Source organism: Oryza glaberrima, chromosome 1, assembly GCF_000147395.1.
Source record: "Oryza glaberrima chromosome 1, OglaRS2, whole genome shotgun sequence".
Taxonomy (NCBI): domain Eukaryota; kingdom Viridiplantae; phylum Streptophyta; class Magnoliopsida; order Poales; family Poaceae; genus Oryza; species Oryza glaberrima.
Window position 1 is genome coordinate 23,224,565 of NC_068326.1, and position 27,634 is coordinate 23,252,198.

General features: G+C 43.6%; 5 protein-coding genes across 10 annotated transcripts; 3 read left to right on the forward strand and 2 right to left on the reverse strand.

Moving 5' to 3' along the window:
* The first annotated feature begins 348 nt into the window (after positions 1–348).
* Positions 349–905, forward strand: LOC127760275 (protein RADIALIS-like 3). Its single transcript, XM_052284505.1, has one exon. It carries the CDS (start codon positions 440–442, stop codon positions 719–721), a length of 282 nt encoding a protein of 93 aa, XP_052140465.1. The 5' UTR covers positions 349–439; the 3' UTR covers positions 722–905.
* A 3,671-nt stretch (positions 906–4,576) lies between these two features.
* Positions 4,577–6,546, forward strand: LOC127754993 (protein RADIALIS-like 2). Its single transcript, XM_052280616.1, has 2 exons — positions 4,577–5,167; positions 6,285–6,546. The coding sequence occupies exons 1-2, from the start codon at positions 4,915–4,917 to the stop codon at positions 6,287–6,289; spliced, it is 258 nt and encodes an 85-aa protein (XP_052136576.1). The 5' UTR covers positions 4,577–4,914; the 3' UTR covers positions 6,290–6,546.
* A 2,670-nt stretch (positions 6,547–9,216) lies between these two features.
* Positions 9,217–17,199, forward strand: LOC127783963 (protein RAE1-like). The gene is made up of 11 exons (XM_052311128.1): positions 9,217–9,374; positions 9,503–9,589; positions 9,713–9,781; positions 9,897–10,090; positions 10,381–10,522; positions 11,263–11,343; positions 12,119–12,247; positions 12,559–12,636; positions 15,256–15,327; positions 16,399–16,479; positions 16,762–17,199. Exons 1-11 carry the CDS (start codon positions 9,315–9,317, stop codon positions 16,801–16,803), a joined length of 1,035 nt encoding a protein of 344 aa, XP_052167088.1. The 5' UTR covers positions 9,217–9,314; the 3' UTR covers positions 16,804–17,199.
* A 2,055-nt stretch (positions 17,200–19,254) lies between these two features.
* On the reverse strand, positions 19,255–20,578 carry LOC127783971 (zinc-finger homeodomain protein 5). The gene has a single exon (XM_052311140.1). The coding sequence runs from the start codon at positions 20,311–20,313 to the stop codon at positions 19,615–19,617; it is 699 nt and encodes a 232-aa protein (XP_052167100.1). The 5' UTR covers positions 20,314–20,578; the 3' UTR covers positions 19,255–19,614.
* A 659-nt stretch (positions 20,579–21,237) lies between these two features.
* LOC127765062 (uncharacterized) lies at positions 21,238–27,406 on the reverse strand. 6 transcript variants are annotated; one of them, XM_052289880.1, is made up of 4 exons: positions 27,256–27,406; positions 26,603–27,093; positions 25,484–26,449; positions 21,239–24,589 (listed from the first exon to the last, which is right to left on the reverse strand). In XM_052289880.1, the coding sequence occupies exons 1-4, from the start codon at positions 27,357–27,359 to the stop codon at positions 21,543–21,545; spliced, it is 4,608 nt and encodes a 1,535-aa protein (XP_052145840.1). In that variant the 5' UTR covers positions 27,360–27,406; the 3' UTR covers positions 21,239–21,542. The 6 variants fall into 6 exon arrangements, with proteins under 6 accessions (XP_052145824.1, XP_052145840.1, XP_052145832.1 ...); XM_052289872.1 differs by having other exon boundaries at positions 21,239–24,487; positions 24,884–26,449; XM_052289887.1 differs by having other exon boundaries at positions 21,239–23,491; positions 24,488–26,449.
* Between the last annotated feature and the right edge of the window lie 228 nt (positions 27,407–27,634).

Consider the following 27,634-nt stretch of genomic DNA (forward strand, 5'->3'; position numbering starts at 1 on the left):
AACCGGTTTGCAACAAAAAATGTAAACCATAGTAAGTAGGCAGTTAGTGCTATAGTCCTCTCGGGCCTAAATACCCATTGAAATAACACTTCAATTTATGGAATTTTAAAGCATGCAGAAAGAACAAAACTATGGAAATTACACTAATTCAGCCCTGGTTCGATGCAATTGGAAGGTTCAAACCAGGCTGATTTATAGTAATTAACTAGCGCGCGTCACACCCATGATTTCTGCGGTGATTCTTTTTTTCCGCGTTGAGGTTTCCTAAAGGAGTCCAAAATCAACCTTACTGCTCCTATATATACTCAGCTCTCATGAGCGATTTTAACCTCAGGAACCATTTTCACTCCATCCGTTTCATTCTACGCACAAGCCGCAGCAATTAACTCTCTCTTCTCTCCAGGAGATCAGGACCCGTTCGCCCGTTTCAAGACGAGACATGGCATCCAGCTCCAAGGCCTCGTCCTCGTCGTCGGCGTCGGCGGCGTCGTCGGAGTGGACGAAGCAGCAGAACAAGCAGTTCGAGCGCGCCCTGGCGGTGTACGACACCGACGCCCCGGACCGGTGGCACAACGTCGCCCGCTACATGGGCGGCGCCAAGTCCGCCGAGGAGGTGCGCCGCCACTACGAGCGGCTCCAGGCGGATGTCGAGCAGATTGAGGCCGGCGGCGTGCCGTTCTCCTTGGGCTACGGCGCCACGCCACAGGCCGGCCGCCGCTAGCTCTAGCTAGCGTCGATCACGTCGTAGAAAGGCGATTAATCAATTAAAGGCGCATTCCGTTCCTTGTCATCGTAGGTGCATGCACTTTCAAATGTTTGCTACTGGCCTGTCGATGTATTTCTCCTTGCGCTCAATTATCAACTAATCCAATAAAAATAATTTTGTCTTAGGAATCATCAAAGCGACTATTATATGTTTTAATATATGGCGTACTTTTATAATATATGTATGGGGTTTTGTGAGATTTATATTGAATGGAGCAAATTAATTTGTAGAACCCCGGGTACGTTTTTTGGTTCGATTTGCACAAAATCACAATAATTTCGGTATGTAGCATATAACCTCAGCTATCATGGTCTTCACAAAATTATACTGTTAACTAATTTATAGCATAATATGTTAGCAAATAAAAAAATAACTAACTTTCATGGATAGCACCATCATTTAAATGATGGATTGAACGAGCTCATCAACTTAATTAGTACATAAGTTTAGAATCTCATGTGCATGTATAGTAGATCAAATAAAATTTACTTAACTGCGTGGTTTTATGAAACAATGGGACCTTAATACATGTGGTTATGCGCAACATGTTAACTTAATCCTGCTGTTCGACGGGGAGGCGAACGCCAGGATTTAGGAAATTTTAGTTAAAATTCGCATCCAAAGATGGTGAGAAAAGGTTTGTGCAGAGAGGGAGAGGTTGTCAGTTTGAAGCCAATTAATTAATAAAGCGCAGTATGCGTATTTTACTTGAAAAAACACGTGATTTGAGAGTTGAGACACGTACTTGTCCATGTATATACTTTTATCCCTGTCTGTTTTATAGTTATCGACAGTGATACTCTAGAAGTGAAGTGTAGGTGCTTTTTAGGACTATACTAGAGAAATCATGATATGGCGTGGGCGGTGGGGGTGTGATAGTGTACGTCTTAATTAATTTGCTTGTATGTACCATGTACGCATCCAGGATGATAATTCCGATGTTTGATTGGTACGATAACCATTGTAGATTGTCCGTGTCAAGCTTTTGGCAATCAACGTTCCAATATATGTGCTGGTCATCTTTATGCATAGTATTGTTGTCGTTCCTGCATGCTCCTCGAGATACTCATGCATATTCTCATGCAGAGGTGTCATTATTAATTTCCTTTATTCTGAAAGAATGGTGAAATATAATAGTGGAGAGTTTGCATTTCACAATAATCTTAATTTGTACTATCGATCTCCAGTCAGCGTGTAATTAAGGAAAAAGTTAGAATTACCTCTCCAAACTATTGTAATCGACCAAATTACCCCATAAACTTAAATACTATATATTTTACACTCTTAACTATGTAAACTAGATAAATAACCCCGACTTAATCCGGGGTGATTTTGTTCCTACCTAGCAATTCATTCAACAATTTTTTTTAAAAAAAATAGTAGACCCAACATGTCATACTCTCCCCTCTTTATATTTTCCCCCTCTCACCTCTTTCTATCTCTCTCGCACTGTGATCATTGAGGCCGCCACCTCCTCTCGCGCTGCCATTCCCCTTTTCTTCCCAAATCTTGGCATTCGCCTCCCCGTCGAACACCGCATCCACTCCATCCGAAGACTGGCGCTGTGCCACCGATGTCCCCTCCACCTCCTTGTTCGGCCTTCGATGCCCATTTTCGCCACTGGTCGTCGCCGCCATTGAACACCGGCGTCGGTGCTCCGGCCATGGTGTCCGCGCTCATGGAGCCATGGTCGCGTTCAGCCAAATATTTTGGATTAAATTATACTGATGATTATGCCAAAAAAAACAATTGCTATACTTGCTACACTGTACTTTGCTGCTTTAATTTTTTTAATACTTTAAAAAGGTGCAAATAAGTAAACTTATTTTCAGAGCAGCGTACTGTTTCAGAATGCTGATGGAAAAGTGGAAATAAAATACTCAAAAACCCAAGGGAGAATCATTCATGGATCCTTCAGCATGATATTGTTATGTTTGAAAAATCAAAGAAAAGATATTTATTCTGATATGTGAAGAGATCACTTTTTTTTGGATGGAATCAAATGTCCCACAACTTGCTGTTCGAAGATTCCACCTAATGCTTATGGAATCGACAAGCATATGTTGTTATTAAGTTAATTATAATCGTAGTGTACTTAATTAGTTATAGTGCAGTTCTCTCCAGTACAGAATAGATATATAAAATATAATAATTTTACGAGATTATGAAAGAGAATTCAAAAGAGGAATGGCTAAATGGTTGGTGATAGATTTTTGGGTGGGTTATGAGATGGAATTAGGAAAGGGAAATAGATGAATGGCTAGCTAGGATTAAATGAGTCGTGTAGAATGGATGGCTAGGATACGATATTTTCCTTTAGAGGGTGGGATATTATTTCCCTATTTCATTTTGTCGACGTTTGATGTCTCGACTACGGTATTTGTATGGCATGGGGATCGTTGGTACTAGGGTATACGCGAGACTGAGGTAAAAGAGATGGAGACGAGGATTTTTATACAGGTTCGGGCCCCTGAATTGTCAGGTAATAACCCTACATCCTGTTGGCCGAAGCCGGTATTGCTCTTATTCATGATAATCACACCAGTACAATATTTGTGGTAGCCTATCTAACTGTTGTCGATATGGTGGTCTGACGATCTGACTCGTAGTCAACAACAGGGTAGCTTTTCTCCTCGAATCCGTGCCCGGCGAGATCAGAGATAGCACTTTCGTCTCTCCTGACAGTATCCGGAGACACCGTAGGGTACTAGCTGTGCTTATCCTTGAAGTCAATATCCGGCGGCGTGTCTTGGCGTATGTAGGCTTCTATGTTGTGGCTTCTATGTCGATTGTGTTGGGTGTTGATCCCCTCCCTCTCCTCCTAGGGGGGCTTGTATTTATACTCATATGTGTCCCCTTGTCCAAGTAGAACTAGGGAACCAATATGGATACAATTCGAGTAGTCGTTGTCGTTTCCATGTAGAACTCTGGTTGTCTTTCCTTATCCGGAACTCCTCCTATATCCACAGGTTGTTTCCGTATAGGACATGGTACATGGTGGGTCTTGCCGAGATTTAGTCAACTACTATTAGGTATGTGGTATTCATAACCCTGACACATTTGCCAGACGAAACCTTAAAGTTAAAATTTTTGTCAGATGTCCAAATCATTAAGCATTTGCGATAAAAAGGGAGTGCCATGAACAATATAGGTGACAATATATTCGATGCTATTTTGTGGAATTGAAAGAAGGGTCGTCTCTTGACTAGCAGTGTCAATTGACCAGTTTGAACTAGATGATCAAAAAGTGAACAATAGGGATCAATTAAACATTAAATATTATAAAGTTACCAAATAGATCGGAAAGAAGTTAACAACAATGCTAATGAAGAAATTAAGTTTTTGAAGAAAACTACACTAAAGTATACCTCTAATTAAAGAAGAAAGCACCGAAACCCTGTCACAAGCCGATGTGCACCACGTAAAGCCACGACAGAAAGAAGAAGTCCGTGGGAATAGGATACTCATACTCCACCTGTGAATAGTGGCAGAGAGGCAGAGGTCAATAATGACCCTGGGACAAGTGCGCGTGTGATCTCCGTTTGCACACATGAGCAGCAGCGAGGTGTATCGCCCAGAGACCAGACGCAGCGCACGCCAATCCAATGCGCGCGATGCAGGACGGAATACGTGCATGTCACAGTTGACAAACGCGCACGGCGGAATAACCTTCTGATCTATATCCATGAGCTTTACGTGCCATGACTATCGATCGATCGATATATAGATCTTGCTCGAGGAGATAGATCGAAGGGATAAAAAGGTGAGAGAGATATATGATATATCCACCGCGTTCGACACAAATCTTTCTTCCAATAATTTTCTTTTGCAAAGCTTTGTCACTGGCTCAACATGACGATATATCGGTTAAGTTATATGCCTTATTCTCAGCAAAGCTCATCATCGTTCATGTAGTGGCCGTCTCCAGTGGCTCGATCGGTTAGATTGTGACTTTATTCTCGATGCTTAGCTTTTCTCCCCTGCTTTGACCCCACAAGAGAATCTGCATCTAGCTAGCAGAGAGCTCATCGTCTTCCAGGCTTCCAGCCCGGCAGGCTGCTATAAGTAGCGCTGCTGCTGACGAGCTGATCAGCGCTGCAAACACATCGATAACCAGTTCAGAAAGAGAATTTGCTGTGTGAGACTCGATGGCGTCGATGTCGGTGAGCTCGTCGAGGGCGCCGCAGTGGACGGCGAGGCAGAACGAGCAGTTCGAGCGGGCGCTGGCGGTGTACGACAGGGACACGCCGGAGCGGTGGCACAACATCGCGCGCGACGTTGCGGGGAAGTCCGCCGACGAGGTGAAGCGCTACTACGACCTGCTCGTGGAGGACGTCAAGCGCATCGAGACCGGGAAGGTGCCCTTCCCCGCGTACAGGTGCCCCCCGCCCGCGACTGCAGGTCAGTGCATCGGAAAGAAGGCCACCGCGCGCGGCCGCTTAATTTCGATCGTGTTGTTCACCGGAGTTTACTAATCGATCAAGTCGTTGTTTTGCTATGTTTCGAAGTTTGCAGCAATCACCACAGTCCACAGGAATGAAGATTTTTTTTTTTTTGGTGGCCCGTTAATTTTCTTGACGGGTTAAATCCCGACAGCCAAATTTACTCGTTATATTACCTTTACAGTTATTTCTTATCGGTTGGTCGACAAAACTTATTAAATTGACCGTTTTGATGTTGTTCTTGGCGGTCTATCCATCTCAAGAAAATTCTGGAATCTGGTAGCGAATGGCCAATTGGCCAGTCAAGGTTTAGTTTAGCTTTAGGGAAGAACCTTCTAAAGTTAGGCAAAACGATTTATAAATTCACCTTACAATTTTATTAAGCTTTGTTTAGGAGTACTTCTTTGCCTACAAATAAAGACTTCTGATGTTTGAAATTTCCCCATAAATATCATGACTTAAATTCTAGAGTATTACCCAATCACCCATTTATTTAATTTCTACCTATTTTACCGCTGAACTCCCTCACCTAAGTTCCACCCTAACTGCATTGTAGCTTTTTATCTTCTTTCTTAAAATATACCAAGAATATTTAAAACCCTTATGTTTATGGGTAGATGAGTACTTCATCCAGTTCTATAAAACGTTTTGAACAACGAGACGGTTTTCAAAATATATCTTTGACTAATTATTCTAGTAAAATATATACAATAAATAATTTTTTTTACTTTTGTTATATTACTTTGTATGACAAATCTATGTTGCTCTAGTGCTTTTAAATTATATATTTTTAAAGTTATTACTAGTCAAAATTATAAAAGTTAAGTTTGATCTAAATTTTATCTGCCGTACGTAAATTTGGAAATCAAAAACCAGGTAATACCGGACCCTTGTGTGGTACACGGATGCTGCACTCCGGACTGTTGATTAGCCATGGCTACGTACATTACATATCGTGAATTGAAGTAGCTAGCCAACTAGATTTGCATGCATCAATATATGCATTGATCAACTTGTAGATTGGGAATCTCTTATCCATATCGCTGATATCAACTATATATGTATACAATGTGCAGGCTGAAAGCACCTCGATCTGCACGACTGCACCTGAAGATCTAGCTATGCGGCATGAATAATATCCTAGTCTGCACTCTGTACTACGTTGATCAATCGATCTCCCGCGAGCGTGCTTATTTGTAAATTTATGCACGCGTGCAATAATGTAATTAATATATGTGTAATAGCATATTTGGGGGTAATGAATGACACTCCTACACCTATTAGTTTGAAGTGTAAATATTGAATCGAATTTCTAAATGTTTCCGATAAAAAAATGGTCACCCGATTTTCGCTAAAATTTTCTTTAATTAGAAAATATTTTAGTGTATATTTACGTTTTAGGGTGCTATAATATATGCGCTATTCTCGTCTGCTCGTCTTGCATATTGTAGACACAACGTGCATTTACCATCTTCTTCGTTTTTCTTTTGTTCTTGAAATGGGTTCTCTCTTTCCTTTTTTGCTAAAGATTGTGTAAACATCAGAAACTTACTACTAACTACTCTGTCAAAAAAAAGAGGCAAACTCTAATTATAAATCTAGACATACACGCATGTGTCTAGATTTGTACTTAGGATTGGACTTTTTTTTATGCGGGGGTGGGGTGGTGGGTGGGGGGGGGGGTTATTATTGTGACATAACTCTTATTTTGTAAAGTTATCAATCTTTAATTTAGCTAGAACGAAAAGAGGGTCGACATTTTTGGACAGTTTGTCTAAAGTCCACCAAACCCAAGGCCTAGCTAGCCAAATGAGAAATCCTGATCTTTTTTCTTAGGTGAATACTATGGTGGAGTCAACTCTTATGCATGTCGATTTTTTTATCTAACTCCAAAGGACAATTATATAAAAAGTCACACCATAAAAAATGGTGGCGGCTAGTTCCCTTTCTTGATATTCCTGTGTGCCTCAAAACTTAATATTTTTTTAGCAAATACATCTAAACTTATTTAGAAAGCATATTAGCTTTATTCTTTTAAACATACATTTCACCAGTTTCAAATACTTCATCCGTTCCTTAAAAAAAACCAATCCTAGATTTGAATGTGGACATAATAAATGTCCAGATTCAAATCAAGAATTAGTTTTTTTTTTATAGAAGGAGTACGTAACATAACACAACACCAAAAGGGTGAAAAAAATGAAGCATGTCTCAGTGACCAAGTGGGCTATCACCTAGCTGTAAGAAAAACATAAAAACATAGGTATATTTGGTTGCCCATCATAATTTGCCTCATATTACCATACTTCATACTTCATGTTAGTTAAGTTTGATCGAGGTAGCCATCCATTTAGTCTGTAGCCATACTTGTAGCATGCCTTTCTCTTTACCACATTAGTCACAACCTTTCAATTGAACCAGTCAGACCAACGGACATATGAACTAGGAGGTCAGCTAGATAGCTGGTACAGTTTTATCTTCTACGCTATTGAACTGCGTGAGGTGTGGCTAGATTTGGAAGGGTGTAAGCGGCGACACTCTCTCGCACAACCGCGATGAAATTTTATAATTTTCTAAACCTATTAATTTTAAAACTAATCCCTTTCAAAATTTATTTTCAAAATCAAAATGATATTTTTGTCCTGCCATGTTAGTTTGACCGGCGTGATAAGACAACATTGACACGTCATCTCTATCAATGTGGTAATGTGTTTTGCCACACCAGCCATGGTCAGAAGTTTCACGTCTTGAAAATATGTTTTTTAATTTTTTTTAAATAAAATTGGAAAGGTTCTAAAAAAAATTCACCCGCGATCCCACTTCTAGAGATGGCAACGGGTGTGTACCCATCGGGTTCTCTTCCCCCGTACCCACACCCATGAAGAGTGAACTTTGCCCATTTCAATACCCACACCCGCTGTCGAGTGAGAAATTTCCCCATATCCATACCCACGCGGGTGATGGGTACCCGTTGGGTACCCATACCCATTACAGTAGTTAAACATTGTGCAACAATCAGATCCAGGAAAACTATATGGCCACATTGCAAAATCAACATGTCAGATGATAATACATAAAAAGTGGCACTGTTAAGAGAGCACATCACACCTCAATTGACATAAATACAACCACAGTATTAGCAAATCATTCCAGATCACAGTATAAGCTATTGTTAGCTACTTGGCTTTGACAATTGAACCCAACCGCCATATCAAACTTGGCTGAAACAAATCAATTAACATCACAAACAGGAGAAGCACAACAGAAATAGGTAGGCCAATGGGCGAGATGGTGATGGCGAGTGAGTGGAGATGCACGTGTTGCTGCTTGCATGCTGCAGCAATGGTCTCGGTGAGCAGCAGGGAGACGCAGGTCGCAAGAGCTGCGGCGGCGGTCACAGATAAGCATGGATCCAGCAATAGCGGCGCTCACGGGAGGAGGCCGCAGCGGCACAAGAGGCCTAGAGCTCGCGAACAGCGTCTCACGCGGCAGCGATGGCAGTGGGGCTCGTGAGGAGGAGGCAGCGTTCGCGAGGCTGGCGCACCTCACGGCCTCTATGACGCGAGCCGCTGGCCCGCCCCCGCCGCCGCTATCCCCATTCCCACTGTGTGTGGCTTTAGAGGAGGGAGAGAAATGGAGCTTAGTGTTGCTTGGGTGGACAGCTTATATAGCTAGGGTTTTTTTTTTCTTTGTTGGGCCTTGGGCCAATTACACTCATGGGCTAGGCCATGCGGTTGTTTTTAACCCATGGATTAATGGGTTCGGGTGACTATAGAACGCTATTGGACCCGGTCCACCCGATGGGTGAGAATTATGCCCGATAGCAAACCCATGGATGAGGTTTTGTGCCTGTTAAAAACTCCTAATGAAGTAAAAACCCATCGGGTCTCGGGTCGTGGGGCCCCATTGCCATCTCTACCCACTTCCACGCGACCTGGCCCGGCCTTTGGCCGCCTCGTCCGGGCTTGTGGCGTCCCGCGTCCATCCCACGCGATTCCCCTTCCCCTAAAACCAAAACCCTCCCCAAAACCCCCGCCTCCTCCGCTTCCCTGTCCTCCCCTCCCCTCGCTCCCCAAAATTTCCCAAACTCCCCGCCGCCCAACACAATGGCGAGCTTTACCGCCGGCGGCGGCGGCGCCAACAACAACCCCAACAAGTCCCTCGAGGTGCGTCCTCGCGCCGTCGCGCGCGCGCGGCCGCCGCCACCCTTCGCCTGCACGGCTCAACTTTTTCCCTGGCTGAGTCTCGATTCGATTCGTTTCGATTCAGATGGATTTGTTCGCGTTCCTTGCAGGTGAATCCGGCGCCCGGGGACTCGGTTTCCAGCCTCAGCTTCAGTCCCAAGGCGAACCACCTCGTCGCCACATCATGGGACAACCAGGTGAGCCCCGCCCGCCCACCGTCGCTCGAGCCCTAGACGCTTCGTTTTTTATTTTTTAAACATTTTTGTTTGTTTCGGCGAATCCGCTAGTGGAATCCTGAGATTGCGGTTGGAATTTTGCAGGTTCGTTGCTGGGAGATCCAGCCTGGAGGCCAATGCCAAGCGAAGGCCTCGATCTCGCACGATCAGCCGGTACTGCGGCCCTTCCATATAGTTTGCTCCCATTAGCTCGTTATAGATGTGGAATCTTCGATTTCTGCACTCTGTATTTCCCTGCATTGACATCTAGTTGGTTGATTTCATGCAGGTGCTGTGCTCGGCATGGAAGGATGATGGGACTACTGTTTTTTCGGGAGGTTGTGATAAACAGATTAAGATGTGGCCGCTGCTCTCCGGTGGGCAGCCCACGGTTTTATCAGGGCATGAAGCACCGGTCAAAGAGCTTGCCTGGATACCACAGATGAACCTTCTTGTTAGTGGGAGCTGGGACAAGACTCTGAGGTGAGGAAATTTGCGCAAACTACATTTATTTGAACTCGCTTAATGTATGCTGATGTTTCCTGTTTGTGATATCGAGTATTCCCTCTGATGTAATGTTCAGGGAACAATTATTTTCAAGCACCACAAATTTTGTTCTCCTAATGTATACCTGCATGTTTTTTTTTTTTGGACAATGGAAGTATAACTTCTGGCCTCTGCACCAACGCATACATACATGTGAACACAATGAGGAGAATGATCATTTTTTGCAACTAATGTCTAACAACAGATTTATAACCAAATTCATTAAGGTACTGGGATGTTCGACAACCTCAGCCAGCACATGTTCAGCAACTACCTGAGCGCTGTTATGCTCTCTCACTTAGTTATCCTCTCATGGTGGTTGGCACTGCTGATCGAAATGTAATAGTCTTCAATATGCAGAATCCACAGGTAATTTATATTAAATTCTCGTGGTGGTTTGTGTTCTATACTTTTATCCTAGTTATGTGTAAGGATTTAGGAGACATATATGCTCAGTTTTTTTTGTTATCCATAATTTATATATATGTTAGCACGTTCTGTTTTCCTACTCAACTTAATAGTTATCATAGTTTATAGTCAATGTGAGCTTTATGCATAATTCTTGTAGTTTACACACATCTTTCTTCTAACTCAACTACTACCTCTATATTATAGTTTAATGTTTGATACACTTTCTTACCTTCTGAAGTCTATTTCTCTTTTTTTTTAGTTTTGCTGCATATTTTATTACATGAAAATGAAATTGTTTCATTGTATGTAGTTTTACCAAGTTACTTTCAGGGAATCAAGTAAATTTTGTGGTATGTAAATCAGTGAGAGCAATTATTCTGCCTTTGCTCAGTTGCTAAAGGATTGGAGAATTAAATGTTGCAATATATTATATACCCTGTCATCATATAGAGATTTCCAATCGTGTAGGCTTTAGGTCTTTTATCCTCATGTGATCAATATTTAATTTGTGTGAAGTGGAGGTGAAAAGTTTATTAGGTGAAATGATATTTCTAGATTTTTTTTAACAAGAGTAAATTAGCCAGTAACAGCTGTGCCCCTCTCTACAACCAGTTCAAATTTCTGTGTTTATCACTGTAACGCTGGACACTTTAAATGTCATTTGCAAGTTGCAACTGACGCTTCCGATGCTTCAACAGGCTGAATTCAAGAGGATTGTGTCACCTTTAAAACTCCAGACAAGGTGTCTTGCTGCATTTCCTGATCAGCAAGGGTTTCTGGTAATGCCTTGTTTTCTCTTTGGTCTAAATGTGGGTTCCGTTCGATGTTTCTTCCTAATAATTTTAGCTCCCATGTACATCCTAATTGCAATCTCAGTAGTTAACTAATGCCTAAATTCTGTACTAAAAAATAAAAAAAAGGGTCAAACTAGGTAGTTTGCACCCAACTTCAACTGTGACCATTTCTGACCTCTAGTCTAACATATGTGTAAAAGGATTAACCTTTTAATTTGAAAGGTGGTGTAAAATGCAACTACAGTGTAGATGGCCTATATTTGGAGGTTGAAACAATAAGTTGTTCTTTATGCATAAGAAAAATAAATGCAGTAAGTTTTTGGCAAGTACCTAGAAGTTAGATATACCGTAAATCTGTGTTGATTTTGTCGCCATTCAATTTTTAGCAGTCAAATTGACAGTTGCTATATCATCAGTCAGTTTTTCTCTGGCACAGTGAAATAAATACTTGCTAAATTCACCATTTTACAATTGTTTATGACAACTGATCTTGTTATGTGTAGCAGGTATGTCCTATCTTTCTTAGTGATTCTTCCAATTTTAGTCATTAGCAGTCCTCTTTGTTGTCTTTAGTCCATTATATTTTGTTTCTCAATCTTGGTCATTTTATATCCATCGTCAGCTGCTTTTATTTTGTCTTTTGTTTGCCTTTTTTGTTTGACTTTACTGCATAATTGTGTTTGGTGTACCTTATAAAAGGTCAACTGTTTCTGATCATTTGAGCGCTTAAATGCTTAATTAACCTATGATTTATTTGAAGGTTGGATCGATAGAAGGACGAGTTGGTGTTCATCATGTTGATGATGGTCAACAAGGGAAAAACTTTACATTTAAATGTCACCGTGATGGCAATGACATATACGCTGTTAACGCATTGAACTTTCACCCTGTAAGATCCCTTGCTCAATGTAATTTCATTTAATATTTTGAATTGTTGGTTACTTGCTTCCTAAGCTTGACGGATTTTTTCTGAGACAACTGGATGGAAGAATTTGAATATGCATAAAATTTTAAATCTGGAGAAGCAAATTACACATGGTCATTGTGGATGTTCATTTGAATTATAATAATAACTGATTACTTTTTATGTGGGATATAATATTTGATTACTTGCCTATTGCCTCAGGATTAAATTATCAGCAGCTCTCTTGAAATAACTACTTTTGTTGATTTGTTTGTTATACTGCACATTTCATCTAGGTGCACCATACTTTTGCCACTTCGGGCTCTGATGGAGGTTTCAACTTTTGGGACAAGGACAGTAAGCAAAGGCTTAAGGTACTGCACATCATATGTCTATTTATTTTATGTATTTCTTTTTAACTAACATGGGAGTGATGTAGTTGTATTGCCAATTCTATAGACATGATGATGCCTGTGCGCTGTGGAGGTTTTCAAATAAATATAATATATACCATATACTATAATCTTACAAATGAGAAAATCAGTATCTTCAGATCTAAAACTAAATAAATGAAATTAATCGGCCATCTATGTGTGTAGGCATGCTAGTGGAACGGGTTGGAATGTGTTAAATGGGTCGGTTTCCTATGTGGATCATAATTATTAGTACCGGATCTGACCGGCGGTCTGATCGGGAAAAACCGGAACCAGGGCCTCGGCCGGTCCGGTCCCCCTTAAAAGACCGGCTGTGCAATTAAACTGGGAAAAACCTATTGAACCGGGCGGTTTTTATATAAACCAAGTTTTGAACCGGAGTGGTCAGACTGGGTTACAAGCTGTTGGGATTTTGGTGATGGGCTGAGGCGAGGCCCACTGAGCAAACTCCACTGAAAATCGCTAGAAAAGGGTGTAGGAGTGGGGATTCGAACAGCAGCATGCGCTAATTTACATCATATTATACATCGAACCGTGGTTGGACCGGTCTAACTAGTGGTCGAACCACCAGACCAGTGAACCGAGAGCTCAACCGGTTCATTCTCCGGTCCGGTCTTAATAACTATGATGTGGATTGACTTTGGATGGATTGATGCTGTGAATGCAGCGGGTTGGATGCACTAAAGAAAAGGTTTGGGGCGGGTTGGTTGTGGTTACAGTTTTGTGGCCCCAAATTGGATTTTATCCATGGATTCAACCCATGGGTGAAAGTGGATTCAACTTGTCGTACACGCGATGCTTCACTAGCGTGAGCCGGAGCCGGAGCCGGAGCCGGAGTGCGTACCGCATGGCTATCGAAGAGTTGTATCCCTGCGTTGCGGTGACCTGTGACTTGGCCGGCGCTGTAGGCACTGGGTTGAGGGTGCACCGGCGGCGGTCTCCGGGAAGCGCAGCTGCTGGCTGGTCATGTTGAACAGCGGCGCGGTCGCCTGACCCCTTGAATGGTGTCTTGCCGCAGAGGAGCTCGTGCAGGAAGAAGCTAAACATCCACCAGTCGACGGCGCTGCCATGGCCTTCCCCCTTGATGATCTCCAGTGCCAGATACTCGTGTGACCCCATGAAGGACATCGACCACGCCGCCGTTGGCTCCACGATGAGCTCTGGCAGGGTGGCACTGCCCTCCCCCAGCTCGGACCTCGTTTTCCTACTCTCTGCTTCTTGCTCCTCTGGCTGAACAGCTTGGGCATGAAGCGCGCTGGCTGGATCTGGATGCACACTGAAGAAGGCTCCATGCAGAATGAGCTCACACAAGTTGGTAGTAGTATATAGAGCTCACAAAAATGAACACACTGTTGCACTTGGTGCGCGGCGGTTGGCAGAGCTGGTGTACGAGCTCAGATGGTGGCAGCATGTGAGATCTGAGATGTCGGCTTTGATGGCAGCGGCAGTCCGTCTCGGTAACGTCTATGGTGTAGAAGAGATGAGCTTCCAGCCTGGACCTCGACTAGTTAGCAGCAAATGGTTTGAGTCCATGGATTTAAAATGGATTGAGTCCATTTAACTTGAATGGATGGTTAAAATCTGTTATGGATTGGATTGGTTTGGTTTGGGTTCTAGAGTTGAGGGAGCGGTGTGGATTGTTTTGGATCGCTGCTTCACTAGGGAGCTGGGTTAGAGCGGTTTTGGACTGTTTCTCAACCCAGTAGCAGACCTATATGTATGCACTTCTCTGCACAGCGTCATTATGTAAAAAATCATACAAACGCCAGACTTGTCTACTGAGATATTCTAAGTAGTAGAGATAAGGTCAGATCGATCACAAAATGAGGTCTTTGTTCTGAGAACTGCAAATTATTTTGATGATTTACACACTCACATTATCTGTTAGCGAACAGAAACTGCTAATTTTCTTTTGAGAAACAAACTAAGTAACCCCATTCACTGAAACTTCTAGTTCCAAGCAGTCATGTTATGGGCATGTTTGGCTTACTTGTGGGAATAGATGGGATAACACATATTTTTGCTATTTGTCCCACAGCTGGGTTCCTTACTCACTGAGCATGTATGTGCCTGAGACTCAGACCAATCCTGGTGCAAGTTTCTGGTTTTTACCCTTCTTGAAATGATTAAATTTTAACGTAATGGTCTCTTCTTAGATAGAGCCTAGCAATTCAGCTAACAGTTAACACTCAACTAATAGATGAGATAACTAACAGGAATAAATCATACTCAATTTAACTAACTGCTATAAATTAAGGTAGCAGACGGGCATCAGAACAAGAGTTGATGTATGGTTCCCTTCCTCACTGGCCATGCCGATATCACTGGTGCGACATATCCAGCTATCCTATTTTGTGGTTGTTTAATGTGTTGTTTAGTGCAAAAGAATTGCCAGCAAGCGCTAAAGCTCATGGTTAACATATTAGTCTTTAGTGTAGTTCATACAATAGTTACACTATGAGGAAGAAAATCATTATATTAAAATTTCCTTTGTCAAGTCTTTACTTCTCAATTCCCATATTAATGTGTCATGATATACCTAACTCTATTGTTTTGCAGGCTTTCAATAAGTGTCCGTCACCCATCACATGCAGTACATTCAATCAGGATGGCTCAATATTTGCTTATGCGGTAGGCTATCTCTTGCCATCTGCACCATAATGAATTGTTAGACATGCATTGTTACTTCTGATACTTTTGCTAGATTTATTTCTCCTGGATTGTCATTCACCTCAATAATTAACATTACAACCAGCAGTAGCCAAGAGCGAGGGATGCATATAATACCATAGACCTTAACGTGATAGTACTCATTCCACCCCAAATTATAAGGCGCGCACACATTTCAAAATTCACACCATAAATTTTGACTTTTAATTGGTGTTACAATATATAGGTTTAGTGATATTAATATGGTACTGTTAGATTCATATTCAGAATTTCAGATGTACTTTCATATGATTTTAGGGCCTGTTTAGTTCGCGAAAAGAAAATTTTTGGGATCAGACGTTTGACCGGATGTCGGAAGGGGTTTTCGGACATGAATGAAAAAACTAATTTCATAACTCGCATGGAAACCGCGAGACGAATCTTTTGAGCCTAATTAATCCGTCATTAGCACATGTGGGTTACTGTAGCACTTATGGCTAATCATGGACTAATTAGGCTCAAAAGATTCGTCTCGCGATTTCCCCCCTAACTGTTAATTTATCTATATTTAATACTCCATGTATGTGTCCAAATATTCGATGTGATGTTTTTGGGAACTAAACAAGGCCTTAGTTTCACTATGGATGATAATATACTTTCACAGAAATTAGCAATCAAAGTTTGATGTTGAAGGCCGTTCCAAGTCAAACCGCGCCTTATAATTTGGGACGTAGGGAGTATTTCAGATTAGGGGAATACGTCATATTGCAGAATGCAATTTAATACGTCATATTGCAGGGTGCAATTTAATACATCATATTGCAGAGTGTAATTTAATGTGTCTTAAATGTTTTGGAATATTTTTTGATAAATGAACAGTAGAAATGCTAAGTTTGACTTCTTGTAACTATGGCACTTTTGATGTTAGAAAGCATGTGTGGAGATAAGTTCCTATTTGGCTCGAACATCAACTATAAATGATTTTGTATTCTTCAGATTGTTCTGAAATTTAATTAAATTGCTCACGCAACTTGTCTTGCTGACCTGTGTTAGGTATGCTATGATTGGAGCAAGGGTGCCGAGAAGCACAATCCTTCTACTGCAAAAACAAATATCTTTCTCCATAGTGTCCAGGTTGGTTCTCTTATAGTAATTATTATGTGATGTATAACATTTTTAGTTTGTTTGATCAATTTGAAGTGGTTACATAGACATAAAAAAGACCTGGGGCAATAACTAATTGTACTTTTATCTGACAAGTTACACTTTACTTTCAAACAGACTCTGTAAATTTGCTTGAGTTTCGATGTGCTAATACCATCCTCTTTGTTGTTTTTTCTTGGATGAAGACATATATGCTTGGTCTGGTTATTCTTCTCTGATAGGTTCTTGTTTTGTCATTATTTTTGTGTGTAGGAATCTGAGGTCAAAGGAAAGCCCCGTGTTAATAAGAAGTAGACCTGACAACAAGAAGTTGAGGATTGGTTATCATAATCATAACATCATCTCGCTGATGCTAATTTCCTGCATGAGTATCCTCCTTCCGAACTCTTTATGCCATCTCTTCGTCTATGAGACGGTAACTTGTAAACACATACTTTTCTGGTCGTCATTGTTGTGAATTGCAATAGTGGACAATGGTAGTTATATGCAATCTTTACACCAAATGCGTTCAGATCAATCCTGGTATTGGATCCAACTTTGTTCTCCCAGGTCCAGATTTTCTGGGGCCTGCGAAGTACAAACCTAATACAGTCATTCAACAGCATTAAACGTCATCACAGGCAAAGACAATGTTGGATAGGGGTTTATCCAGATTTGAAGTACTATGTCTAATTCGGATTTAAGTTGTTATATTTTGGAATCAAGGGAGTAGTAGATTACTTAACCATTACTAGACATTCTTTCTCTGTCCTTGTCCAGGCGCACAAGCTATATAAATAGCTGACCACTTCATACTGTCACCATTTGTAAAAGACGACTCTCTCAAGCATAGCTCCAACAATCTTAAGCACCTGGGATGGTGCGCAAAAATATTTTTGCTTGCTAAGCCACATGTTACATTTTACGAGAAATTGCACTGACTAGGAAGTGTTTATTTAAAGAGCAATTTTATATTTCTTAAGGAGGTACCATGAGATACCACATTTTCTAGATACTATGATATATCAAATTTTTCATTAAAATTTTAGTAACTCATGGTAACAAGAGATACCAGGAAGATTATCGGGAGTTTTACTAATTACAAATTAAGGCTAAGTTCGGCATCTAGGGTTGGGAATTCACTCCCCTCTTTTCAAACTGCTAAATGATATTTTTTAAAAAAATTATATACGAAAGTTGCTTAAAAAAATCAAATTGATCTATTTTTGAAAAAAAACTAATATTTAATTAATCACGTGCTAATGGATTGCTCCGTTTTTTTTGCGGGAGGGATTTGCTCTCAACCACAAGTAACGAACATGGCCTAAGTGTACACATTTGAGCAGCTGTGACTAAAATGTGTTAGGTTCTGCCTTAAGAAATAAATACCTTCAACGACATGCTTTAGAATCGACTATTAAGCTAACTAACGAATTCGTGGTGCTGTAAACATGAGTTTGAAGCATGATTTCAGAATGAAATTTCAGAGTATTGCATTCCAATGTGAGTGGGTATTTGGTTAAAAAAAAACCGTATAAATTTTGATGGCAGTGCCCAAACATTCATATAATACTATGGCATAGTAATATTTGTTTGTCTTCATCTATTTTAGACTCCACATGGTTTTTTCTTACACCATGAAGCGTTAATGAATACCCAAGATCTTTATTAGAGCAGGTACAATAGTAGGCTACAAATCAGCTATAAACATATTTTGAAAAGATAAAAGAAAAGAGAAGAGTAGCGGACTATAAATCTGTAGCCAGCTGCAGCACAGACTCCAAGACATAATGTGTGTATGACAGGTGGAACCAGGCATTAATAGTGTACTAAGTAACTATTGTATGAATTGGCTATAGATGATTCGAAGCTAGTAGTTGGCTATACTATTAAACTTGCTCTTAGACGTTGAAGTTTTCTTTTTTTTTTCCTTTTGTTTTTTTCAGCTTGTCTGTTCTGCTAAATTCTTTGAGCGCATTTATTACATCCTTGTCAACCTTTTCCTCCTTCGCAACACGGACCTCACAATTTCTTCAAACAAAATCAACAAAATCTTTGCAATCAAGCTTATAGATGATAGATGTGGACACGTACCATGTGATGTCCGGCCATGCACGTAAATCCCAGCCGCCCACCAGTGCACAAATTGCAAATGCCAACTATAGATAGATTGTTCAGCACCTCCGGTTACTATCAGACCATTTCCTTCATATCTCTTCCTCCCTGACCCACCCTAATTCCGGACGGAAAAAATCAACCGGAAATGAATGGTGACTGGTGTGCCATCGATGCTGGATGCTGAATTTTCTTGTTACTTCCTCCGCTTTACAATATAAGTCATTTTAGCATTTTCTACATTTATATTGATGTTAATAAATCTAAATAGATATATATATATATATAGATTCATTAACATTAATATGAATGTGGGAAATGCTAGAATAACTTATATTGTGAAACGAAGGGAGTATGTACCAACTCCTCCCAGAAAGAAGGAAAACGTCGAGAAATATAATAAACTGCCTTATCTTTCGAACCATCATCACACAGATATACAGCTTAGAGGCTGATCACGGCCATAGTTCTGACTTTTTTTTTAGATAATGGATTTTCATTAATCCAGCCATAGTTCTGACTTTTGACCAGCCCTTTTACCGCCTTTTGTCACTAGCGCAAGTTACCAATCAGAGAAAAAAGCCGTGTGTATGTATACAGTTATCTTCAGTTGACTGGCATGAGATTCCTTTCGATTTTAATGGCAGTTGATTGTAATCCATGCTCTGAATGGTCAATTTTTTTTTGATCTGTTTGGCTTACAAAAATATACTAACAGTGTAAGACAGTAACGAATCAGAGCTCACAGCTACGCAAACGCGGGATGCCAAAATCTAACCCACCTATTGGTCTTAAAATGGACTTTTTTCTATATATAAGAAGAAGAATCTAATCCAACCTATATTGCATCTACCGTACCAATTATTCAGTAATTAAAAGGTCAGAAGAAGAATAATAATTTGATTAGTACAAGAATAGGAAAAGAACATCAAATGGCAGGAAGGAGGGGGGCTCTACCTTCCCCGCTCATTTCGATCGAACCTTTGTCTCCTCCCATACATGGCATCCTGCCTACTGCTGCTGTTCCTGCCTGTTCTCCTGCTGCTGTTTCTGCTTGAAGCTATGCTTGTTGTTGTGCATCCACACCTTGAGCGCTTGCCTCCGGACGCCGACCTGCGCGCAGAAGTGCTCCACCGTCGCCTCCTCCTGCCGCTGGATCCTCCACCCCACGCGCTCCGCGAACGCCAGCATCTGCTCCTTCTGCTCCCGCGTGAACGTCGTGCGTGACCGCCTCCGTGGCTGCACCGGCGAGGGCCGCAGCCGCTCGTCGCTGGAGGACGCGGTCGTGGTGCCAGTGCCGCCGCTGGGCGTGCCGTAGCCAGGGAACGGCAAACCTTGCTTGCTGGCGGCCGCTGCAGGCGGCAGCAGCAGCACGGGTGGTGCGCGCGAGTTGATGGACGCCGGCAGGTGCAGCTGCAGCAGCCGTGCTGCGCCCGCGCGGCCCGGGGAAGGGTCCCGGCGGTGGAAGCTGCGGTGGCAGCCGCAGGCCGCGCAGGCGAGCGGCTCCTCGGTGGACGCCGGCATGAACTCGCCGCAGCCATCCACGACGTGGCCGCCCGAGGCCGCCGCGTGGTTCCGGAGGCACTCGTGGTACCGGCACCTGATCGTCTCGGGGGCGGCCGACGTCAGCACGCGGTGAGGCGGCGTGGGCGGGGATGAGCAGCCACCGCCCACGTCGCCGGCGTCCTCCTCGTGCTCGCTGAGCTCCATGCCAGCCACGTACGTGCAGTGTGCAAAGCTAGCTAGCGTTGCTTGCCGCGGCGGGCTCGGTGGGGGAATAGCGTGTAATACGTGGTCGTCGCGGTGGGGATGCGTGTGATCATGTCGGGGATATTTTTGGGTGCGGGCAGCAGGTCAGGCTGGCGATGCCGGGGTCAGGTTTGCAACGGCGACCGGCCGCGTCGGCGTGTATGCTGTTTCCCGCGGCCGGTGCTGACCACCGACAGCGGCAGACTTCGCGCACACTCGATCTTGCTGGGCCGTGGTTTGCTTACTCAGTAAACGGCTGACAACGCTCCTGGCTTCTCACCACTTCAGGTTGATTGAGCACCTCCCTGTGGGTATGTAGCGATTGCTCTAGACTACTTCCATTCGGTTTCTCACCGATCTATAACGTTGGAGTTCAAACATTGTAAGGCGTGTTTGCGTGCTTGGTTTAGCCTTTTGTTGGCATACCGGTGGTACGACGGTGAAGTCATATACCTGATTCTATCAATCAAGGGCTAAATCCTTATGATCTTAAAAGGTGGGTTTTCAATAAGATTTGAGTGAGGCGTTACAAATTTAGAATTTTAGTGAGGTCATCTGTGGCTCTTTGAATTCGTCTCTTTGAGTGTGTGTCAAGAGGTGCATTCGCTGTGCATGAGTGTGATGTGCGTGTGTGACTTTTGTGTAATTAAAAGTTTTAACTAATTTTGAGTTTGATATTTTTATTTCAAGAATAATTTTAAGTATAACTTTTATTTGTCCTTTTAGCTCATGAAGAACAAAGTTGTCCAACAAAAGCAAAAAAAAAAAAACCCTAAAAATAATTAGATAATCAATAATAAGCTTTAGCTTTTTGGAAGTATATATCTAGCCTACTTATCTAACTTTGTCAGTGTTGTTAGTATAACATGTTACTACATGGTGCGGAAACACTAAGAGTTAAGGCACGACATTGTATCTTGTTGGCAAAAAGTAAACAAAACCACAAAAACATCAAATATAAAATGGTGATGCTTATCATCAAAATCAACATGTCAGGTTACATGCATAGCCAACATTTATTCATCGGCTTATGTCGTCAAGGAGAGCCTTATCTTGCCATAAGATCTCCAGACTAAAAATATAGAAAAAAAATCATATAGTTACTGAATGTGTTAAAAAAAAAACATCTCAAACGTTTGTAATGAGCATATCGATCTTCGTATAATGGGCTTCTTCTTTAGAATTCCTCTTTAATTTGCCGAACCATATTCCTTATTTGTGCTAGCTTCAGCCGATTTGCCTTTTTCTTCCTCAACATCATTGTTTTTCTTACCAGAAGCACCTATGCCAGCATTACTACCAACATTTGCATTGCCCCCAATTCCTCCGTGAAATCCAATGTTCATTCCAGTGTGTACTCCTACACCGGCACCGATACCAGCACCAACACTCTTCGACGCACTAGCTCCAGCAGCTATGTTAGAACCTTCGGATCCACTAATAGCGGCGTTAGCATTTGCGTGTGCCTTGGCTGATGCACGGAAATGGAAACTACCACCAGCTCCAAAACCAAAACCAATATGCTTGCTAGCACCAATACCAACGTTAGCACCAGCGTTAGCATTAGCATTAGCATTTGCTCCAGCTTGTCCTCCAACAGCACCTCCACTTCCACCTCCACTAGCATCAGCATCAGCATTAGCTTTTGCATCACCACCAACACCCGCATTTGCTCCAATACCACCACCAACTTTAGCACCTCCTGAGATACTGGCACCAATACCGAGATTAGCACCGACACCAACACCGGCATTAGCATTAGCACCTGCATTTCCTCCGATACCAGCACTGATTTTATCCTCTTTAGAGATACCAACACCAATTTTATCGTATTTAGCGATACCGGCACCAGCATTGAGACCAGCATCAGCATTAGCTTTCGCATCAACACCAACACCGGCATTTGCTCCAATACCACCACCAACTTTAGCACCTCCTGAGATACCGGCACCAATACCGATACCAACACCAGCACCAACACCGGCATTAACATTAGCACCTGCATTTCCTCCAATACCAGCACTGATTTTATCCTCTTTAGAGATACCGGCACCGGCATTGAGACCAGCATCAGCGTTAGCTTTTGCATTACCACCAACACCGGCATTTGCTCCAATATCACCACCAACTTTAGCACCTCCTGAGAGACCGGCACTGATACCAACACCGGCATTAGCGTTAGCACCTGCATTTCCTCCAACACCAGCATTGATTTTATCCTCCTTAGAGATACTAGCACCAATTTTTGCGTCTTTAGAGATACCCGCATCAGCGTTGAGACCAGTATTAGCATTAGCTTTCGCATCACCACCAACACCGGCATTTGCTCCAATACCACCACCAACTTTAGCACCTCCTAAGATACCGGCGCCAATACCAAGACCAGCACCAGCACCAATACCAGCATTAGCATTAACACCTGCATTTCCTCCAATACCGGCACTGATATTATCTTCTTTAGAGATACTAGCACCAATTTTAGCGTCTTTAGAAATACCAGCACCAGCATTGATACCAACATCAGCATTAGCTTTTGCATCTCCACCAACACCGGCATTTGCTCCAATACCACCACCAACTTTAGCACCTCCTGTGATACCAGCACCAATGCCGAGCCCGACACCGGCACCAACACTGGCATTAGCGTTAGCACCTGCATTTCCTCCAATACTTGCATTGATTTTATCCTCTTTAGAAATACCAGCATCAATTTTAGCGTCTTTAGAGATAGCGGCACCAGCATCCACATTCGCTTTTGCATCACCACCAACATCCGCCTTTGCTCCAATACTACCACCAATTCTAGCACCAACACCAGCTTTAGCGTTTGCGCCGACGCCAGCATTAGCATTAGCTTTCGCATCACCACCAACTCCAGCATTCACTCCGATGCCACCACCAACTTTAGCGCCTCCCGAGATACCAACTCCAGCACCTATACCGGCTTTTGCATTTGCATTCGCGTCAGCACCAACTCCAGCCTTCGCTCCGATATCAACGCCAACTTTAGCTCCTCCAGAGATCCCAACACCAGCACCTACACCGGCTTTTGCCTTTGTATACGCGTCACCACCAACTCCCGCCTTCGCTCCAATGTCAGCACCAACTTTAGCGCCTCCCGAGATACCAACGCCAGCACCTATACCAGCTTTTGCATTTGCATTTGCGTCAGCACCACCTCCAGCCTTCGCTCCGATATCAGCGCCAACTTTAGCACCTCCCGAGATACCAACACCAGCACCTATACCAGCTTTTGCATTCGCGTCAGCACCAACTCCCGCCTTCGCTCCAATATCTGCACCAACTTTAGCGCCTCCCGAGATACCAGCTCCAGCACCTATACCAGCTTTTGCATTTGCATTCGCGCCAGCACCAACTCCAGCCTTCGCTCCGATATCAGCGCCAACTTTAGCGCCTCCCGAGATACCAACACCAGCACCTATACTAGCTTTTTTATTCGCGTCAGCACCAACTCCCGCCTTCGCTCCAATATCTGCGCCAACTTTAGCGCCACTCGAGATACCAGCTACAGCACCTATACCAGCTTTTGCATTTGCATTCGCATCAGCACCAACTCCAGCCTTCGCTCCGATGTCAGTGCCAACTTTAGCGCCTCCCGAGATATCAACACCAGCACCTATACCGGCTTTTGCATTCACGTCACCACCAACTCCCGCTTTCGCTCCAATGTCAGCGCCAACTTTAGCGGCTCCCGAGATACCAACTCCAGCACCTATACCGGCTTTTGCATTTGCATTCGCATCAGCACCAAGTCCCGCGTTCGTTCCGATGCCACCGGCAACTTTAGCGCCTCCCGAGATCCCAACACCAGCACCGACACCGGCTTTTGCCTTTGTATACGCATCACCACCAACTCCCGCCTTCGCTCCAATGTCAGCGCCAACTTTAGCGCCTCCTGAGATACCAACTCCAGCACCTATACTGGCTTTTGCTTTTGCATTCGCATCAGCACCAACTCCTGCCTTCGCTCCAATGTCAGCGTCAACTTTAGCGCCTCCGGAGATACCAACTCCAGCACCTATACCGGCTTTTGCATTCGCGTCACCACCAACTTCCGCCTTCGCTCCGATGTCAGCACCAACTTTAGCGCCTCCCGAGATACCAACTCCAGCACCTATACCGGCTTTTGCATTTGCATTCGCATCAGCACCAACTCCTGCCTTCGCTCCGATGTCAGCGCCAACTTTAGCACCTCCCGAGATACCAACACCAGCACCTATACCAGCTTTTGCATTCGCGTCACCAGCAACTCCCGCCTTCGCTCCAATGTCAGCACCAACTTTGGCACCTCCCGATATACCAACACCAGCACCTATACCGGCTTTTGCATTCGCTCCACCACCAACACCCGCCTTCGCTCCAATATCTGCGCCAACTTTAGCGCCTCCCGAGATACCAGCTCCAGCAACTATACCAGCTTTTGCATTTGCATTCGCGTCAGCACCAACTCCAGCCTTCGCTCCGATGTCAGCGTCAACTTTAGCGCCTCCCGAGATACCAACACCAGCACCTATACCAGCTTTTGCATTTGCATTCGCGTTAGCACCAATTCTAGCCTTCGCTCCGATACCAGCGCCAACTTTAGCGCGTCCCGAGATACCAACTCCAGCACCTATACCGGCTTTTGCATTTGCATTTGCGTCAGCACCAACTCCAGCCTTCGCTCCGATTTCAGCGCCAACTTTAGCTCCTCCAGAGATCCCAACACCGGCACCGACACCGGCTTTTGCCTTTGTATACGTGTCACCACCAACTCCCGCCTTCGCTCCAATGTCAGCGCCAACTTTAGCGCCTCCCGAGATACCAACGCCAGCACCTATACCAGCTTTTGCATTCGCGTCAGCACCAACTCCCGCCTTCGCTCCAATATCTACGCCAACTTTAGCGCCTCCCGAGATGCCAGCTCCAGCACCTATACCAGCTTTTGCATTTGCATTCGCGTCAGCACCAACTCCAGCCTTCGCTCCGATGTCAGCGCCAACTTTAGCACCTCCCGAGATACCAACACCAGCACCTATACCGGCTTTTGTATTCACGTCATCACCAACTCCCGCCTTCACTCCAATGTCAGCGCCAACTTTAGCGGCTCCCGAGATACCAACTCCAGCACCTATACCGGCTTTTGCATTTGCATTCGCATCAGCACCAACTCCCGCGTTCGCTCCAATGCCACCGGCAACTTTAGCGCCTCCTGAGATCCTAACACCAGCACCGACACCGGCTTTTGCCTTTGTATACGCATCACCACCAACTCCCGCCTTCGCTCCAATGTCAGCGCCAACTTTAGCGCCTCCTGAGATACCAACTCTAGCACCTATACCGGCTTTTGCATTTGCATTCGCATTAGCACCAACTCCCGCCTTCGCTCCATTGTCAGCGCCAACTTTAGCGCCTCCTGAGATACCAACTCCAGCACCTATACCGGCTTTTGCATTCACGTCACCACCAACTCCCGCCTTTGCTCCAATCTCAGCGCCAACTTTAGCACCTCCCGAGATACCAACACTAGCACCGACACCAGCTTTTGCATTGGCGTTACCACCAACTCCTGCCTTCGCTCCGATGTCAGCGCCAACTTTAGCACCTCCCGAGATACCAACACCAGCACCTATACCGGCTTTTGCATTTGCATTCGCATCAGCACCAACTCCCGCCTGCGCTCCAATGCCACTAGCAACTTTGGCGTCTCCAGATATACCAACACCAGCACCTACACCGGCTTTTGCATTTGTCTGTGCATCACCGCCAACTCTAGCATTCGCTCCTATGCCAGCAGCAACTGTAGCACCCGCGGAGATACCAAAACCAGCACTGATACCAGCTTTTGCTTTTCCATGGACATTACCGTTGGCACCTGCATATTCTTCTGCGTTGTTGCCTACATTGCCACTGACACTTTTACTCGCTTTAGCTCCAACCCCAGCACTTGCAGCCGCACTAGCTTTAGCATGGGCACTAGCGCTAGCACTAATATGAATATTTGCATGTATACCTCCAGATACATGAACCCGAGCACCACCAGCAAAACCCCCAGCAATTCCAGTAGCTACTCCTGCCGCTGCACCACCAGCCACTCCTATAAAGGATGGAAATGTCTTGTTATATTTTTATATAAGTAAATCCTAACTAGCTTAATTGTGTTTAATGGGCTATTTTTAATATTCCTTTTCTGCTACGGTATATTTATACCTTAAATATTGATTCATTACATCATTGATATTAGTATTACCTGCTGCAACCTCAGCCATCTTAGCCATGCTGGTTGCCATGTCTCCTGCAACTTTGCCCATATCATGGGCCACGTTTTGCAAGATTTCCTGCTTTGCCTTAGTCGCCATATGAACATCTTCTGAAACATCCTTCACACGTTGTGCAGCCTGCTTTAGGACTTCTTGCTTAAACTTGAGTGCAGTTGCAATGCTACCCACAGCAATCTTCGTGTGTTCCTTTGCTACTTTAGAGAGTTGATCTGAGACCTCTCCTGCCATATGGCTCATTACCTCAGCTGTTTTCTCTAGTAACTCCTCTTTTTCATGTATTGCAACTCGTGAACTTCCAATGGTACTTTGTATGTGTTCTGCTGTACGTTTAGCAATTTCTTCTTTGGTCTTTAGGACAACAGCAGCATCAGCTGCTTCCTGGTTTACATGTTGCTCTTCCCCTTTTCCAATTTCCTTGCTCATATCATTGCCATCATTTGGCGTTTTCTCATTCTTCGCCCTAAGTAGAAAAGATATAAATGTGTGAAAATTATAGGCATAAGCAAAATACAATCACTTTTTTTTGTACATGCATGTATAGGATTGACATTTAAATATGTATCGTAATAAGCCCACATGATATGCATGCGCCTTTAGATTTAGGAGAATATTGTTTTCATACCGGCGTCCGTAGTCCAACTCACTATGGGACAGCACCGGAGTCACCGTCCATAGTGAGATGAGCAACACAGAGAAGATTAGAACACCGCTATAGAAGTTCGCCATTGGTGAGCTTCTCCCTCTCTCAATTATCTCTTTCCTTTCCTTGTAGATGGGCGTACGACCGAATGGAAATGCATGGTGCATGTACTTTTATAGGATGGAATTCCCTCCTATGTTTGGCTTTTTGTGTCCAAAATAAGAGGCTTGGATTGTTGTGTGGACAAGAACATTGCCCGGATCAACTGCAACCAGTCTTGAGGACAATATTAGGATACCACCGTGCATGTGTTTTTTCGAGTGGAGTAGAGAATTTTCATTACAGGGACACAAGATTGTAC